This window comes from Sipha flava, unplaced genomic scaffold (genome assembly GCF_003268045.1).
Source record: "Sipha flava isolate LNK unplaced genomic scaffold, YSA_version1 217_pilon_pilon, whole genome shotgun sequence".
In the NCBI taxonomy this organism is placed as follows: Eukaryota; Metazoa; Arthropoda; class Insecta; order Hemiptera; family Aphididae; genus Sipha; species Sipha flava.
The window spans coordinates 174,535-191,890 of record NW_020272843.1 but is presented as its reverse complement, the minus strand read 5'-3'; the positions used below and the strand labels follow the sequence as shown (position 1 = coordinate 191,890).

The 17,356-nt window shown below is 30.4% G+C and overlaps 1 protein-coding gene across 1 annotated transcript; it reads left to right on the top strand.

Annotated features, from left to right (window-relative positions):
- Window positions 1–2,728: 2,728 nt before the first annotated feature.
- Window positions 2,729–17,060, top strand: LOC112683040 (carboxypeptidase B-like). Its single transcript, XM_025553885.1, has 8 exons — window positions 2,729–3,753; window positions 10,593–10,849; window positions 10,983–11,091; window positions 11,963–12,124; window positions 12,338–12,539; window positions 13,750–13,936; window positions 14,766–14,949; window positions 15,906–17,060. The coding sequence occupies exons 1-8, from the start codon at window positions 3,474–3,476 to the stop codon at window positions 16,112–16,114; spliced, it is 1,590 nt and encodes a 529-aa protein (XP_025409670.1). The 5' UTR covers window positions 2,729–3,473; the 3' UTR covers window positions 16,115–17,060.
- Window positions 17,061–17,356: the final 296 nt, after the last annotated feature.

The following is a 17,356-nucleotide window of genomic DNA, read 5'->3' as shown; positions in this document are numbered from 1 at the left end:
TAATTCTTTAAAACATCTTGGATCAAAATGAAAACTATATTGATATTCATAACCATATCAAAATCGTCTTTAATGTTTTATGTTCTTGCATTTATGACTAAAATATAATTTTTTGAATATTACTGAGAGAGTAATAGCTATAATAGTTATAATTCTATGAAGCGTTTTAGACCTTAACATGCTAAATTTACTGACATATTTAGATACTTAAATTACACTCATTAAACATCGGTAATTACATACTGATAAAAGTAAAATTAAATATTATATTATAATAAAGGTATACATCATAAAATAAACCATAGGCCATGCAATGAGTATCAAATGTTAGATAGTCAAGAAAATAAAAAGCAAACAATCAAAAGAAATTAAGGAATATTAATGTCCACGGAGCTGCAGTTGTCTGCTCTAGAAAAACTATCTAATTTCTAATAAAGATCGTTGTTTTTAAGACTTAATACAATTAAAATAAAAAAACTAATATTTTATTGATGTATAAAGGTGTTCATAAATCGTAGCAAAATGTACAGTAATATTTATTATCACATTTGATACGTTTAATTAATGATAACGATGATATTGTTAACTATTTCGATTTTCCTCAATGTTGATATACTTTAAACGAAGTTTTTCAACCGTAATATAATATTCTACGGTTTCGGGACAAAAATATCTCTTAATATATGTCTTTGGTAAAATGTATAGTCGAGAAAAAATGTCTCAGTTAAAAAAATGTATCAGAAAATATGGTGTGGGATAATTGTACATTACGGTAGTTAAAAGGCTGTTCAAAAGATTAAAAATGTCACCTTTCTTAGTTATGGGTATAATGCATATTAATTTTCATACTCGGCACTATAGTTAATTTGGCCATAAAGAATCAATAAGCTAACGATACGACCGCCTTCCACTGATGATCGCACAGTAATTAATTAATACATTTTTCCCATACAGGATTTTAAAATGTATAGCATTTCAAAATATTTTTTTTAATAATTAAACATTGAATTTAAAAAATATAAAGTATATTAAAGTATATAAAGTATATAACTGCGTATAAAACATTATGTACTTTCTTGGTTATAAAATTAATATTTATTTAATTATTAATATTAAATCTAACAGCTATTTGAAAAGTTTTTAAAAAATATTTTATTAAGGTAGATATTTTGTATAGGATATTCAATATAGACTAAATCAATGAAAAATATAATATTGTCTTACAACTAGAGTTCAAGAGTTTTAATACAACTTTTCCGTCGTAGATTAAATTGACTATAAACCATCAAGCCGTTCATACTATTGTATGTTAGTTATTTAAGTTTACCAGAAGGTAACCCTTAAAGCTATACTATACCTGCCGGTGGATAATATCTTACAGCGTAGACCAACGGATATTTAAAGAAATTTTCGATTGGTGACAGGCGATGAAAACAACCCACACTACCTGTAAAGAGCGAATATGGTTTTAGATAAATAAAAATTTTTTTTTTCACTTATTTCACAATTTGTATGAATGATAAAAAATATAACCTCTTACAAGTACACTAGTACATTAAGTAAAATTTATGAGCACAATTTAAACGTATAATACCTAGAGTGTTTATATTCTAAAATAATATTTTACTTATAAATGATAATATGGTTTATCAATATAACACATAGAGTTTATAACTATAATATAAATAGAAAGGAACGACATTTTTTGAAAAACAATATTATCATCACCGTTTTATTTTGTACAATTATGGATGGTTGGTTAGTTATTGTATTTATATTCATATTTATATGAATAAAAGTCTTATCCGATCATTAGATTGTGTACAATGTTGAGATAATAATATAGCAAAAAACAAAAACAATTGTTTTGTTTATTAATAAACAATGTTATTAATAAAATTATTTTACAATCGCGATTAACGGAATACAGCCAACAGCCAGTTGGGTCTGAAGAATATAATTTTAACAACTACTACAGGTAAACGATTTAAGTATACTTGTACAAAACTGTGATTTTATGAATCGAAAAATCTATGTCGTCTTGCTAAAAAACACCACTCGGCCGAAGAAAGTTCTGTTTTAAATGCGTGTTATTCGGCCATCTAGCTGAGCAATTGAAATCAGTGCTAAAATAAGGTAAATATAAAAACAAATTAAATTTAAAAAAAATGAATAAATAAAGAAATAAACCAAGCATTTACATTTGTATTTACTTTGCTCTATTTGACGAAAGATAATTGGAACATATGAATACGTAAAAACTAAAAAAGTATCTGATTTTGACCGACATTTTCCGGACCGTTGTCAGCTGACCATTTATAATAAATGTTTGTATTTCGTTGTTGAAATCATGCTAGAAATTAAGGACAACTAAAATATAATTTGAATATTGGATTCAACTCTTTCTGAAACACGTTTTAAAATTGTGAAACATTTTATATCAACAATACCAAAATGATGACGATTTTTAACTTTTTTAAATGTATCTCGGAAATCATGTCTGACGTAATCTTGTTACTAGCGCTGTTTGAGTTTCATTAATCGCACTTGATATATCTCATAATACACTTATACGAGTATATACTGTGCAGGTGACGCGATGCAGTAATCGAAAATGACCTTGTTAAGATTAGTTTGTAATGTTTTAATTCGTGTAGCTAAATCTCTGTTCGTCTGTCTTTGTCTAATACTAGATATGTTTAGTGATCAGTGCCTTTGCTTATAGAAATACGATTGGACGCGTATCATTGGCTTTATCAACACGGTAAACGATATAATGTAGTTTAAACACGAGGTTTGATCGAAATGAAATATAAATTCTTTTTTACTTTTTTTAAGTTTAAATACGATTATTTTTTTTTTTTTAACGTAAACCATAATTATTGGATTCGATCTCCGTCCATGTAGATCGACGTGTTTCGAGGGTCTGTATCTTTTTTTTGCGGTTCCCAAACGTCGACGAAACGGTTCGTCCAGGTAACACGAGTCGACGATCTACTCTGGGAAAACGTCCACGCGGGACCGCTGTACGCGCGCCTCCCTATCCCTACCCCACTGCCGCCGGAGGAAAACATGCGCGCGTGTGTGCCCACTCGCGTTCTCCGATGTTACCGTAAACGAACGGCGTGTTTTCCTCAGTACGAGTCGAAGCCCTGTCCGCGCCGCACCGAGATATTTTCATACGCATATTCGTAATACGCACACACGGATCTATAGAACGGCTGTTGCGCTCGATCGCAACATGTGACCGTGTTCCGGCGCACCCGGGGATCTGCACGCGGCCGACACGGATTACCGCGAAAACGGATAGAACGCAAAATAAAAAAATAAAATTTCTACCGACGCGACACGTTATCGAATTCGATCGAACGTAAATCCTCACGTTCGCGGTCCGGTCGCCTTTCCTCGGACGTTGTTGTTGTTGTTGTTGTTGTTGTTTATATTTCCCAACCCTGCGGCGGAACGCGTGCGCGATGACAGGGTGCCCGCGGCACACCGTCTTCCCGCCGCTGCTGTGGCTCGCAGTCGCGGCCACCGTGGTTGTGGCCGTGACCACTGCAGCCGCGGTGGTCTCGTCCGCCGACGACGGTACGGCCGCAGTGGCCGAAACGGCCGGGGATGGAGGCGATGGCTCGGACGGTGGTGGCGGCGGATTCCTGGACGGCGTGTTCCCGTTCAAAGCGCTTCAGCTGTACAACGCCGTGGCCAGTTACTTGGAGTACTTTTACGATGCCGTCATTGCGCCGATCGCGGGTAATTATTATTCTTTAATGAAATATTTGTGTCGACCAACACTGCATTTGATTCTTTTTCCCTCGGACAAACGTCGTTTGGATAAATATTTTTACAGAAAAGTGTCGTATATGCCGCGCAAAGGCTTGCAACAGGTAATTTCTCGGTTACCGATTCACGGACTGTCAAACGAGCAAATATAAGTAAATTAAATAAACGAATTAATACATCCACCACGCGTAGTGATGAAACACTGTTCGTGATTTTCATTTTGATGGCGACGATAACACGGGTACAGCACAAAAGGACGTTTTGAATAAGCCCCGCAGGATTTACGATTCATATCTCTAAAAGTTCGCTTTACTTTCGAACAACTTACCGCAATAACGGGTACTACAAGGGAAAGTAAGTGTTGTAGGCATATAGTCAAATCAGGCAAATAATCAAATCAAATAAAGTTAAATGCCTATTTTATGCCAGGCAAATAATAAAAAAAACATTTTGTATGATTTTAAAAATTTAAATATATTTTTAATCAGTTATTTATTGCTATTTTATACATAAAAAAGCTATGTATTATTTAATAATATGTCTAATTTCGTGTTCATTATTATTATTGTTTTAAAAATGAAATCATAAATATATACATTATATTATATATAATATAAATAATTAGATTTGATGGACGTAGATGATAGTACGATTATATTGTATACCCTATAGTCAGTATGATTTGACTATATGCCTACGACATCTCGACTATCTTTTTCAAAAGTTTTTCCTCGTCGTAAAAGTCTCAGTACACACACACTAGTGATTATATTTAAGATCACATTAAAATCAATGTTTAATAAAAATAAAAACAAGTAGCAAAACAAATATAGAATATAATAAACTTGATCAAATAACACTTCGAAAAAACTGGTCGTTGGTTAGTCGTTGTGGTTGATTTAAATTATCTTCGGCTGTTGGTTATCAATGTTCCTGCCTTGCATGGAATAATAGCTATACAACACAAGTTAATCTATGATCAAATTCTCAACGATACAATCCGAACGTCTCTACACGTTTATGCACAGAGTTGTTGGATGAATTGAGCGATGCGAGAACAACCGGGTTGACCGGCAGGTTCGTTTGATCTCCTTTCCGGGTACTACGCCGAACCCTTGTGTGCACCGTTGTAGACTTTAATGTAATGATCAATTCATATTATACCGAATAAACATAGTTATTAATATTTCTTAATTATTAATTTTTTTCTCTTCCTTATTTACGGAACAATAGCCAAAAGGTATGGAAAAATGTACCAATTTATCGACACATGCAGTATTGTTCACGTATTTTATTATTTTTATGCATCCGAACGACCACAATGCTAAGCACTAAAGTAAATGAATATCTATTTGAAAATTATAGATAAAATATAGATTTAAAATTGAACTTGCACTCATTTAAATCAATAACTTATTAAAATATAAATATACATAATAATTATAATTAGGTTCATAGGTATAATATAATAATATTTGTAAGTTATATAAGTAAATTCATAAATACATAATATTGCTTTTACTCATAAGTAACAATTAAATTGCAAATTTTTCATTTTTGCGCCCTCCCGGGAATTGCGCCCGGGGCGTAGGCATCTCTAGCTCTCCTTTGCTACGGCCCTGCTTGTATTCTTCATGGTTAGTCGAGATAGAATATAATATGTTATTATAAATACAAATATATTAACCAAATATTATAAGTATACTAGCTTTTCAAATCGTTGATTTCCTGTAAAATCGTAATCAGTTATTTCTATTTTATCATTTAATTTCGTCCTTAACATTGAGTTTCGTCCGAAATCTAACGTGACGAGGACGATTCCTAATGGATGTACGACATGTTGTGTTTTTGGTGAAACGTTTTTCATCAGTTTTCCAACATGAACGTTTCGATAATTATCATTAGTTTAAGTCTTCGGGTTGCAAAAAAAAACTCGTCGTTCTGAATAGGAGTATTTTTAACGGTGGACGATTTTGATTGCTGGGTACGTTAAAACTGTTGAAAATGAAAAATATTATACAAACGGAGCGCTGTAAAATTGGTCACACGCGGTAAAATGTATTTTTTCTGTCCGTGTAAAATCGAACGCCTGAGCGATACTCACATCGTTTGTATGCCAATATATTATTATTAGGTCAGCTTAAGTTGATCAGACTACATAACAGAATGAAACATGGAAAGTATAGAAATTAATGATAGTTGATTTTTTTTTCGACATTAAATATTTGTATATGGTCCTTTGTGTCACCACCATCAGGTTTATTCATAACCATATTAATTTATAGTTAACTTAAACTTCGTACATCGAATTTGATATTTGAAAAATTGTTGACTAGTTATCATTTATTAATTTATTTTTAAATCCTCTTTTTACAATAATGTTATTTTACCATCGTGAAACTATCAAATTATACCGTCTGTGCGCTATAACGATAATCTCATTTTTTTACTATCTTTATTTTTCTTGCGAGCCATACTTCCCACCAAATAATGTATTTAAACATTGTTAATGATATAGTTCTCTTATGGAGAATAATGGAACTGTAAAAATATTTAGATTTTGGAATAATAATAGATACAAATAATTATGGAATATTTTATGTATTTCTCATTGGACACAGTGTATAGTATTAAAGGCAGTTTGATTAAATCAAACGTTTGTAAATGTGTTGTAATTAATCCGGTCACTTATTACAACTATCATTATTGGAAGGGTGCTTTCACATATACAAACGATTACTTTTCTAATTACCTATACGACTAACACACTATGAATTACTTCGATTTTCTATTCATCAGTAATAGTTTTAACTCTCTCCTTTGTGCGATTTGAATATTGGCGTTATCAATCGACTTGTTGCGATATAAAACTGACATAATAATTATAACTGGAAAATTGTTGTTGAAGTTCTTCAGTATAATATTTTATCGAGATATAATATTCGAACTACAATAAACAATAAAAATCTTCGCACATTGTTTAATATATGCACCCACATAAAATACAACGAAGTCTCGAAATAGTATTTACGATTATATTTTAATATTTTATAATAAAGTGTGATGAGAGGTTGACAGTAAACGGAAAAACACTGCAATTCATCCTACATGTAGTTGATAAATGTTATAATTTAACAAAATATATTATTACCGGCGTAAACTACGCATTTTCGGGGGCCGTTTCGATAATATTGGGACGTAATGAAACGTTATCTCAACTTAATACGACGTTGTCTAAATAATTTAATGGAAAATTGAACTATACACCAACCATGTAGTGTTAAAAAGGTATTATGAGTTTATCGTTCAGTGAAAATTAATAATTTTATTTTAATTATGCACCACCATACTTGCACACGTACACAAAAAATTACTTTTTATACTTACGAAAAAAAAAGTTTAAATCTCTACATTTTTGTTAGTTATTTAGTCAACGACAAGGCATTTTAAATTTATTCATTCATATTTTTTGAATGCGTAAATATAAAAGTAAAATTAAAGACATTCAATTTTCTTTGACCGCAGTGTTGAGGGTCGTCTACACCTTTTAGTGAAATAAAAATAAATCAATTATAATATGCAAAACTAAGGACAAAATCTATTTAAATTATATTTTTGTCTTGTTTTAGCCATAGTCACAATTTGTATTTTCATCTAAAGTAACAGTGAAAGCAGAGCACTTATGAACGTTTTAACGTTTATAAACTTCAATACCTAGTAGTAATATTTTATAATATATAACTTAACCAAACAAAATTATTTGGTTTGAATCTGACAGAATCGACAAATTTTTATTAATGTTTTACGGAAAAATTAGAAACGTCAAAATTTGTGAAAGAAAAGTAAAAGAAAGTTTAATTTTCAATTAAATTACGTACGAAAAGAATTTTGTATTTAATAAACATTGTCTAGGACCACAAAAACATTTTGAATTCAAATTCAGTTTTTATCTATAACCATTATATGTAGTACTGTAGTATAATAGTCGTCGGTCTTCGCATTTTTAATTTATTGAAAATATGATTTCTATGTAAGTTTCCTTTCAAGTAAATTTTTCAATTACAATTCTTAGAAAACTATACTCCGTATTGCTTTTTGATTTCATGAAACGAATGATTAAACGATAAAAAAAAGTTATTTGAATATTGAACTCAGTATTCTACCATAATAATACGTTACAATAACCTGAAAAATTGATGTACTGTTGGTGAAATTAATGATAATTTAAAAAAAACCGATATTGAAGTGGTAATGATTAGTAGTATATTTTTAATGATAAATATTAAATACCTAGTACATGCTCTAATGAACACAAAATAGTTATAATAATTTTTTTTTCGTGTTATTTATTATTTGTACTACATACCGTTTTTCATTTAAAATTATTGAGCTAAACAAAGAGTATTTGTACATGTATATTATATTGGTTTTACCATGATATGCGTTGTTACTTGAAAAATAATAGTTTGAGAAACTCCTATTTTTACTGTATGCAAATATTATTGTACTTTTGAGAAGGAATATATTTCAAATGATTTTGACTTTTTTTCTGTCAAATATAAATATTTGAAATTTTGAAATTTATTTTAATTCATTAACACTTAATTTTTTTTTTTTTATAATCTTAAAATTGTTATATAAAACTTCACATAAATTGGTTTTATTTCAATGAAAAAATATTGAAAATATATAAAATGATATTTTTTTTTCATTTGAATATTGAAATTTATAAAAATTTGATTAAAATCACAATAATTTGTATAATTTTTAGTGTTAAACTCATGTCTTATGTATTCATATCCAAAACCTATATTTGGCCTATTTTTTTTTGGTTTGTGGTAAAATCATCAATGTATTAAAAATATTTTGAGTTACAATATTCGCAGTTTGAAAATAATTGAGAAAAAAATACAGTGTTCAATTGATAGGTAAATAAAAAAAATATAAATAGTTATAAAAAAATGTGTACAGAAATGTATTGGTATTTGAATTTTCAATACCATTGTCAAGTCTGGTAATATTTATGAATGTTGATATAAATTTATTTATTTCGTCTTGTTTCATCAAACTTTTTTTAATTAAAACTATTAACTGATACTTAAATTATAATTACACATATTTTAAAAATATTCTTCAGAAGTACCACAATGTTGTACATTTTAAATCCTCCAACAATTAAATTACTTTTACCTAGATATGTTAGACATAGTTTCTTATTCCCTTAAATATTAATGAACAATGAAAATATGAAGCTTTTTATCAATTCGTTATAACTACTTGTGTATGAATAGTAATGAAGTAAACATTTTTTTTTATGTTTACGTAAAAGTACTTGTGTTACATATTAAGTGAGGGCTAGCAAATTTATTGACTTACAGTGTAGGTCCTATACTATAACTATTTTAGCCATTTGTGTATTAACGTCGTTTGTGTTAAAATGTTTTTGTATGATATATGTGGAAAATGTAATTAATGAGTCTCAAATTATCTGAAACGTATGGTAATATGTTAAAACAATGTGTAAACACAGTTGACCTAATTTATATTATATAGGTCATAGAATAAATTCCTTAGATCCATAATCAATTCGAGTGTTATATCGTAATATAATTGTTAGAACAAGTTTTAACTTGAAATATATTGACTATTATCATTATAACTATATACCACCTATATACCATTGTAATCACTAACATAAATGTAAAATATTAAATTTCAACTGTTAATGTAATATAACGTACCGTACTTGTAATAGCACCTAAAGTGCTGAAACATTTTAAAATAATAAATAAAAAAAAAAAAAACTTGAAATATAATGTTTATTATTGTTATCATATTTTTGCATAGAGGCTTTATATTTTATCGTGAATTTAGATCATTTTCTGCCCATTATTGTTCCATACAAGAATACTATAAATCAAATTATTTTTCATGCTCGATTGACTTTATTCTATAAAATATGTAATAGCCAAGCATTGCAATTTATATATGTATATATGTAGGTATAATAAATATGCAAATGTCAATGTGAAATACTATTAATTGGTTTATTCAATTAGAACAAACTTATTATTTATGAATAATCACACGATATATTAAAAAATATTTATGCATTAAGTTCATAATTATGTAAATAAATATTTATATTAACGTATTCACTACACCGAAAAAATGGATTTATACTTTTTGAAGTGTAGTATTATATATATAATATTGTAATAGATGAAATAATGATGAAATAGTTATAACGAATTATAACTATTAAACTAGACACCTCAAATTCTGTATAGACACTTAAAAAAAAAAAAATAATACGAGTATTAGATCATTATTATTATACAAACCGAGAGGTAAAATAATTACTAGAACAGAGTTAATATAAAAAAATAATATAAAAACTATATTATGAGAATTAAACAAATGTAAATTAGCATGTAAGCATTTTTTATGTAGGTTAAGTTTGATAATATAAAAGGAGAGAAATGTGTAATAAAGAGGACTCTTATGGTGACCGTGTGTGATTTGGTCATGGTAGAGAGCCGGCGTTTTTCTAAGTATTACTTTTATTTATTTTTTTGTGTACGTTTATACGTTCGTTTCAATCGACGTAAACGATCAAAGTATTCAGATTAATAATTTTTTATTTCATTAATTATTTTATCTTACACAATTTACAATATGTTTGTTTTTTTTTTTTTTTTAACTATTTATGATATACAAGTTTTATGTAAAATATATACGTCTTATCTAAATCTTAGTATCGGTAAATATCACATAGAAAGTTTTTATAATATATTGTCGTTTCGTAGGTGGTATCTCGAACCGTAAACAAATCCCCAATCGTGTGTCATACAAAAAATATCAGCTTATCAGGGTTGTGCCGACCGACGAAGACGAAGTGCTCGATATCGAAGCCATGTCCGAAGAACCAGGAGTGCAAGTATGGATGCCTATACGGTTGAACAAAACGGCCGATCTTGTGTTACCGCCTAGTGTCGCCAGAGATGTCAAACGATTTCTGTCTCAAAGAGAGATCGAATTCGTCGTAGTCAGTTCCGATCTAGAAGTATGCGTATAATTTGATTACTTGGAAAATATTTGAATTTAACGGTGTAAAAATGCCTGCTATTTGTGGAAATAAATAATAAAATTCAATATTATATGTTTATATAAATATATTTATTTTTTTGATTGCCTAGAGGAGTATCGCTAAACAAAACCCTAAATCGCCGTCCCTTAATCAAAAATCAGAATTAAAAGCAACTAAAGGTCATACAATGACTTGGAACAGATATCATCGTTACCAAGGTAATACATAGTTACTTACAAAGATGGAAATTGACTGGTTAAAAAGTTATTTAGTTTTAAGTTAAGAACATAATTTCAGTCTTAAGTGGTTCATTTATTACTGATAAAAAGAAAAAAAATCGCTAAAAACAAATTAATCCTAGTTAAAAGTTGTAAAATTAATCAATCGAGTTTAAATGTAAATATTATTTATATGTGTAATAGAACAAATAATAATAAGATGAACTTCTAACTATTGAATTATTAAGAAAAGGATTAGTTATAACTTAAGTTATGGTCAGTAGAGAGAGTTTAGGATATAGATCTCCTCTTTCTAAAAATTAAATTAAATGATTTTGATGATTGCCTATTACATTTGTAATTTAGTCAAAGTAACTAGTCAAAAAACAAAATTATACTATAAACTCCCTTTCTCTTAAATCTTTTGCTGACATATGATGTTAGTTATAACTAAAATAATTAAAAAGACAAAATATATTTTTTAATTATTACAGTAAATGTTAATTAAGCATTAATTTTAGACTCATTAAATTGAATTTATTATTTTTAAATAAAAAAATTTTATTCGCAAGCTCTTTTTTTGACTAACTGAAGTAATTTAAGTTAATTATTTTCTATAAGTTTGTTAAAATTTTATTATTAGATGTACAAAAATTAATGAATTTCTAAGTTTAAAAGCAATTCTATTCCTTGGGATAAGACATCGAGTAAGCAGTTTGAACAGATATCACATTCGAAATACCTTTAATCATTGCATTTTCTAAACATTCCATCGTTGGTGTATTATATAGAAATTAGCAAGCAAATAAAATATAAGTTATTTAGTTGTATGTATAAGATGGAAATATTAATTTTAATATTTTTTCTTCAGATATTCTTGATTATTTAATGTACCTGTCAGAACACTATCCTCATTTGGTAGAGTTGTTGCCGATCGGAAAAACATCTGAAGGTCGGCAGTTAAAAGTGGTGAAAATATCGAGTGGACAGACCAAAGAAAACGTTGTCAAACCGGCTATCTGGATTGATGGAGGTACGACGCTTTATAATAATATTATTACCATAATACTCAATGATCCGAGGGGATCGATGTCAAAAAAAAAATCACTATCGAGCAGGGAAATATAACTGGATCTCACGGTGGAGCGGTGAGGGGAGGGTTATTAAAATCGGATCGGTTCTGTCGGACGCTGATTATAGCTTACACGAAGCTAAAACGGTAAAAACGGTATTTTCTTTGTGTTAGGGATCCACGCCCGAGAATGGATAGCACCGGCAGTAGCGTTGTACGTCATGAGACAATTAGTGGAAAATAAATCTTACAGGAAGTTGGTTTCGGAAGTGGACTGGTACATTTTGCCGGTGGTGAACGCGGACGGCTATGAGTACAGTCATACGACGGACCGTTTGTGGAGGAAGTCCAGGAGCGTGGCCACCGAATCGGCAAGGTATATGATAGCATGAAAATAATATTTTAAGTCTAGAAGTACGATTTACCCGGGATGACAATTCAGTGTAGATTCCTGTGGTGGTCAAATGATTTTGTCATGTGGGGGAAGAGGTTAGCTGATTTTTTAACAAACAAATTGTTGTCTGTATTTTTTTATGACAAAGAAACATCTGGAAAGAAAAAACAAAGAATTCATAGGTATCAACATTGACTACATCATGTAATTGTTTAACTTTTTTTGAAAAAAAAATCTCAATATTGAGCAATCTTTTCTTTTAGCACTCATAATGAATAATGTTAATAATATTTGTAGCTGAATGACAAACTATAACAATTATAACGTCTATAACTCGGTGATTTAAACTTTAATACTTTGCAGTCATAAGTTTTTTTTTTTACTTTTATTTTTATGACATTGATGAAATAATTTAACGAAAAAATAATAACGCTCCATCGTTATTTTATTTAAATGTATATAAAATAGGAAACTTTACTGTATAATACCCGTTTAATATAATATAACAGTATAAGATGTGATTTCTACAATAAAAAATAGTCGGGGTAAGAAAGTGTTAGGTATATATAACAAAATAAATACTAATAATAATAATATGATGATATATTTCAACTCGTTTAAAAACAAATAAAAGTAAAGAAAAGTAGATAAAATAAATAAAGGTATTAACATTATTAATACTGTTACGTCGGCTAAGCGTTGGTCGCGGCGATATTAGTGAATCCAACCGGTGATTCACTAATCCCGTAGCACGGAACTGTAGCCGTCGACCGCACGGAACTGTAGCAGTGTCGCACACTCGCACGACCCGCTACTCGTAAGTCTCAGCCGCCGTGACGGTAGAGTCGAGCGGTGCAAGTGTGTCACACTTTACAATAAAAATAAAGAGCGCTAACAAAAATACGTGGAAAGAGTAAGACCAGTATGGGATTGGTAGGTAATATTTAATAGACAGAGAAAACTGGAGGCAAATATACTGAACGATAAGGTATTGAAGGTTGAATATCACGAGGAAGAAGAACAATATATGACTTTATACTAAATGGTCTACCGTATAGTTATTTTGCATAAAAATCGAAAAGAAACGATTTTTTTATGCACAGATGCGCCGACACGATCGTGACACGTACATTTTTGAAGTATATTTTTTTACTCTTAAAGACGTCGGACCACAATACGGATTTGTTTTCAGGACTCTGTGGGACACGTCGTACGGCTGCGAAGGCGTGGACCTGAACAGGAATTGGGATTGGCATTGGGGAGGAGTCGGTGCTAGCCGAGATCCGTGTTCCGATACTTATGCCGGGTCGAGGGCTTTTTCCGAACCGGAAACGAGAGCGGTTTCCGACTTTCTATTGGATCACCGGGACAGAATACAAGTAAATTAGTGAATATACTTTTCACGAGAGGGATGCACTTATTTTTATTTTTATTTGTCTACTTTTTCTTCTTCTTCTTATTATTATTATTCTCCTTGTCCTTCTCATCCTCTTCCCAACAATGTTTAATCGGGCCTAACGTGCGCTACTTCCAACGAACGTCTTCATATTTCTGCATCTGTTTAACGTCCAATCAATTGTTACATTTCCGACTAAAATTATCAATTATTTTACGGCAACCGATATTGAATCTATTTTGAATATAGCGATCTATTATAATACGAATTCATAACTGTTGACAAATTTATTTTACGATTAATTGTCTCCATCATTTTAGATTATCCAAATTCAAAGACTAATAACCTAAAAAATTATCGGAAACGCATAGAAATAGTGTATTTTAATATTATGGTTATATTTTAAAAGGTGATAAAATCTGTCGCCTGCAAACTTTAAGTAAATAAGGAAAAATATATTACCACTATTGGCTTATTAAATTGATTAGGTTTTTATACCATCTTTATCTTTTATTAATACTGTTTAGATTTTTTCACATTATTCGTCAATTTTGGTATACCAAGTAAATCGATTTTAAACAATTCAATGAATAATGGCCAAAAAGTATCATACAGTTTTTTTTTTTTTTTTAAACCAATACTCTATATTTTAACATTTACAAAGATACAATTATATACTCCTATTATCCGGATAAATAGTATTAAGTATGGTTAGCATTGACTTGTATAATCAGATATAGTTTTTAAACACGTTACATTGTTTGTGAACTAACATTTTGTCGCTAAAGAACACGTGCTTATTAATATTTCAGGTGTATTTAACTTTACATTCTTATTCACAAATGTGGTTGGTACCCTGGAGTCACACGAAAAAGCTCGCTGATGATTACGATGATATGATGTATTTAGCTAGACAGGCAACGGAAAGCATACAAAGAGTACACGGTTCGCAATATCAGCTTGGTACTTCTCCTTCGTTGCTATATGCTACTTCAGGTACCTATATCTATTTGATTTTATAAAATAATTAACACATACCAGGTACATCATAGAGTTGATATTTTGTGCTATAGATAAACATGTTGAAAAATATTGCCATATAATGTTTTTAATAAATAATAATAATTTTATTTTTTTTTTCACATGGCAATAATAATAATAATAATAATAATAATAATGAAAGAAGTGGTTTTACGAATTTTTATTTATTGGGTTTAAACATATAATATTTTGTTGTTATTATCGTTGCCTACAATAATTTTTTATAATGATTTAATAAAAAACAACATCGAATGCCTAACATTTATAACGTTATTAATCATAGTGAAATTATTTATATATTTTTAGTAAATTTATAGTCAAACCACAGTCAAAATCATAGCATAAACCAATCCTGTATTTAATAGAATATTTATACAAAATTTACAATGATTTTGATAATGAATTAAATATGGTAACAAAATTATTGATTCCGGTCTAAATACGCTATTCCCTAAAATTGTCCGTCTCGTCCCAAAACGGAGAATGAGTTTCACTTCTTTCGTACACCATCTAGTAAATATCAGATTTTTGTGGCTTAGTGCCGTAAACTTTTTGATAGCCAAATTAAAAACTTAACCACCACTATTGTATAATTTTAATGAGACATTTTAATATTTTCGAGCTCTTATAAAATAGAATATACTTATAATGACTTCGGAGCGGATAATACTATCGGTATAACCACCGCCATTCACCTTTCAAACGTTAGCACAATTTCTGAAACCGGTGGGTTTCTATATTTAATAATACACAGTAAAGAACCGTTTTTCGAATAGATATTGTTCCATGTACGTCATTATACTGTCTGTTTTTCTGTTGTAACGACCATGTTATCATCTCGTGAAACAGTTAATACCACGCTAGCGTATTGTTCTTCTCACGTCGAACACTGCATAATAATTTCGTTCTAGGAGGCTCTGACGATTGGGCCAAAGGGAAAGCGGGAATTAAATACAGCTACACCGTAGAGCTCCCGGACAAAGGGGTGTACGGATTCCTGTTGCCGGCCGAGAAGATCGTACCGACGTCCAAGGAAATATTCACCGGCATCAAATCCATCGTCAAATCGATAATGAAAATCAATGGCGCGAAAGAGAAGACTGAGTCGACTGGACGATGAGCACGGCTGCCGGTACGTCGTTTGTCTCGATGTTGTGAAAAGACGATTTCGATTGATCTTACGTAGTCGGGTCGACAATAGTGTTAAAATAAAACAAGCCAGATTGTAATTTTTTCAAATTAAAAACCACGTTATTAATTATTATTACTCCCAGACCGTTGTGTGTACAGTTCTTAGACATCCGCATACATTGATATAACGTGTAGACTAGATTATTGAAATTTATCGCTATGGAATTCGTGATTCGTCACTGTGTAATATTTGTAAACTATATTCACGTTTATAATGGACTCGAACCAACCGCGGGGCAATACGGAGGAAAGTGCGTATATCCTTACATCACAATGTCATTCAGTATAGCACTGGAAAAGTCTGATGATAACCGCATTCAAAACTAAGATTCGTCATCGTTTGAAACATAGAAATTATAATTTTACATTAACATCTCCCCCTTCCTACTTCTCCCTAGCAGCTAAAGATATTTTACATCGATCAATGAGGTTAATCCATCATCGACAGTCCACAATCTACGTGTATTAACTATTATGACTACTGATGTGATGGTGCTTTTTGTGGTGAAGGTGATAAATAAAAGGAGAGTTGTTTTAAAGAAATAGCACTTTATTATAATTAAAATGAACTATGGACTATTTAAAATGGAATAAAGAAATAATGCAATAATAAAATAATGAAATACTACAATAATAAAATATTAAAAGATGCTCTGACACGCGTTGATGCTCTGTAGTGGTCATTACTTGACTGCTCGAGCATTGTGACAAACAACCCAGCGTTTCCGCCGAGTCGTGGGATTCGCTGATCAAGCAAATGCCGATGGCTCGCTGGTCACGTAGGCCACTTTATTACAAGAAAAAAAATATACATTGATACTACCGGGTGTCGTATAAACGACATGTAGTCTACAGGGTACAACACTACTACTATTACTACTACTACTACTCCATTTTTTTTTTTTTATCTTGAACATTTAACCAGGAGAGAACTAGAGAGAACTACTTATGCTTTGCATTCTCAATAGTCCGCCATCGTTTATTTATGTAAATTCGAAACAATAACAACATCAAAGTGTACAAGATTATAATACAATAGATAAATAATTAAAATAACCATTTTTATATTACAAGATCCGTAGGTGCTATAACATGGTGCTGGTTGCGACGATTCCTTTATCTCTGTTGTTTTTTCTTTTTCTTTGGTACTTAGAATCGAGGTGACGAACTG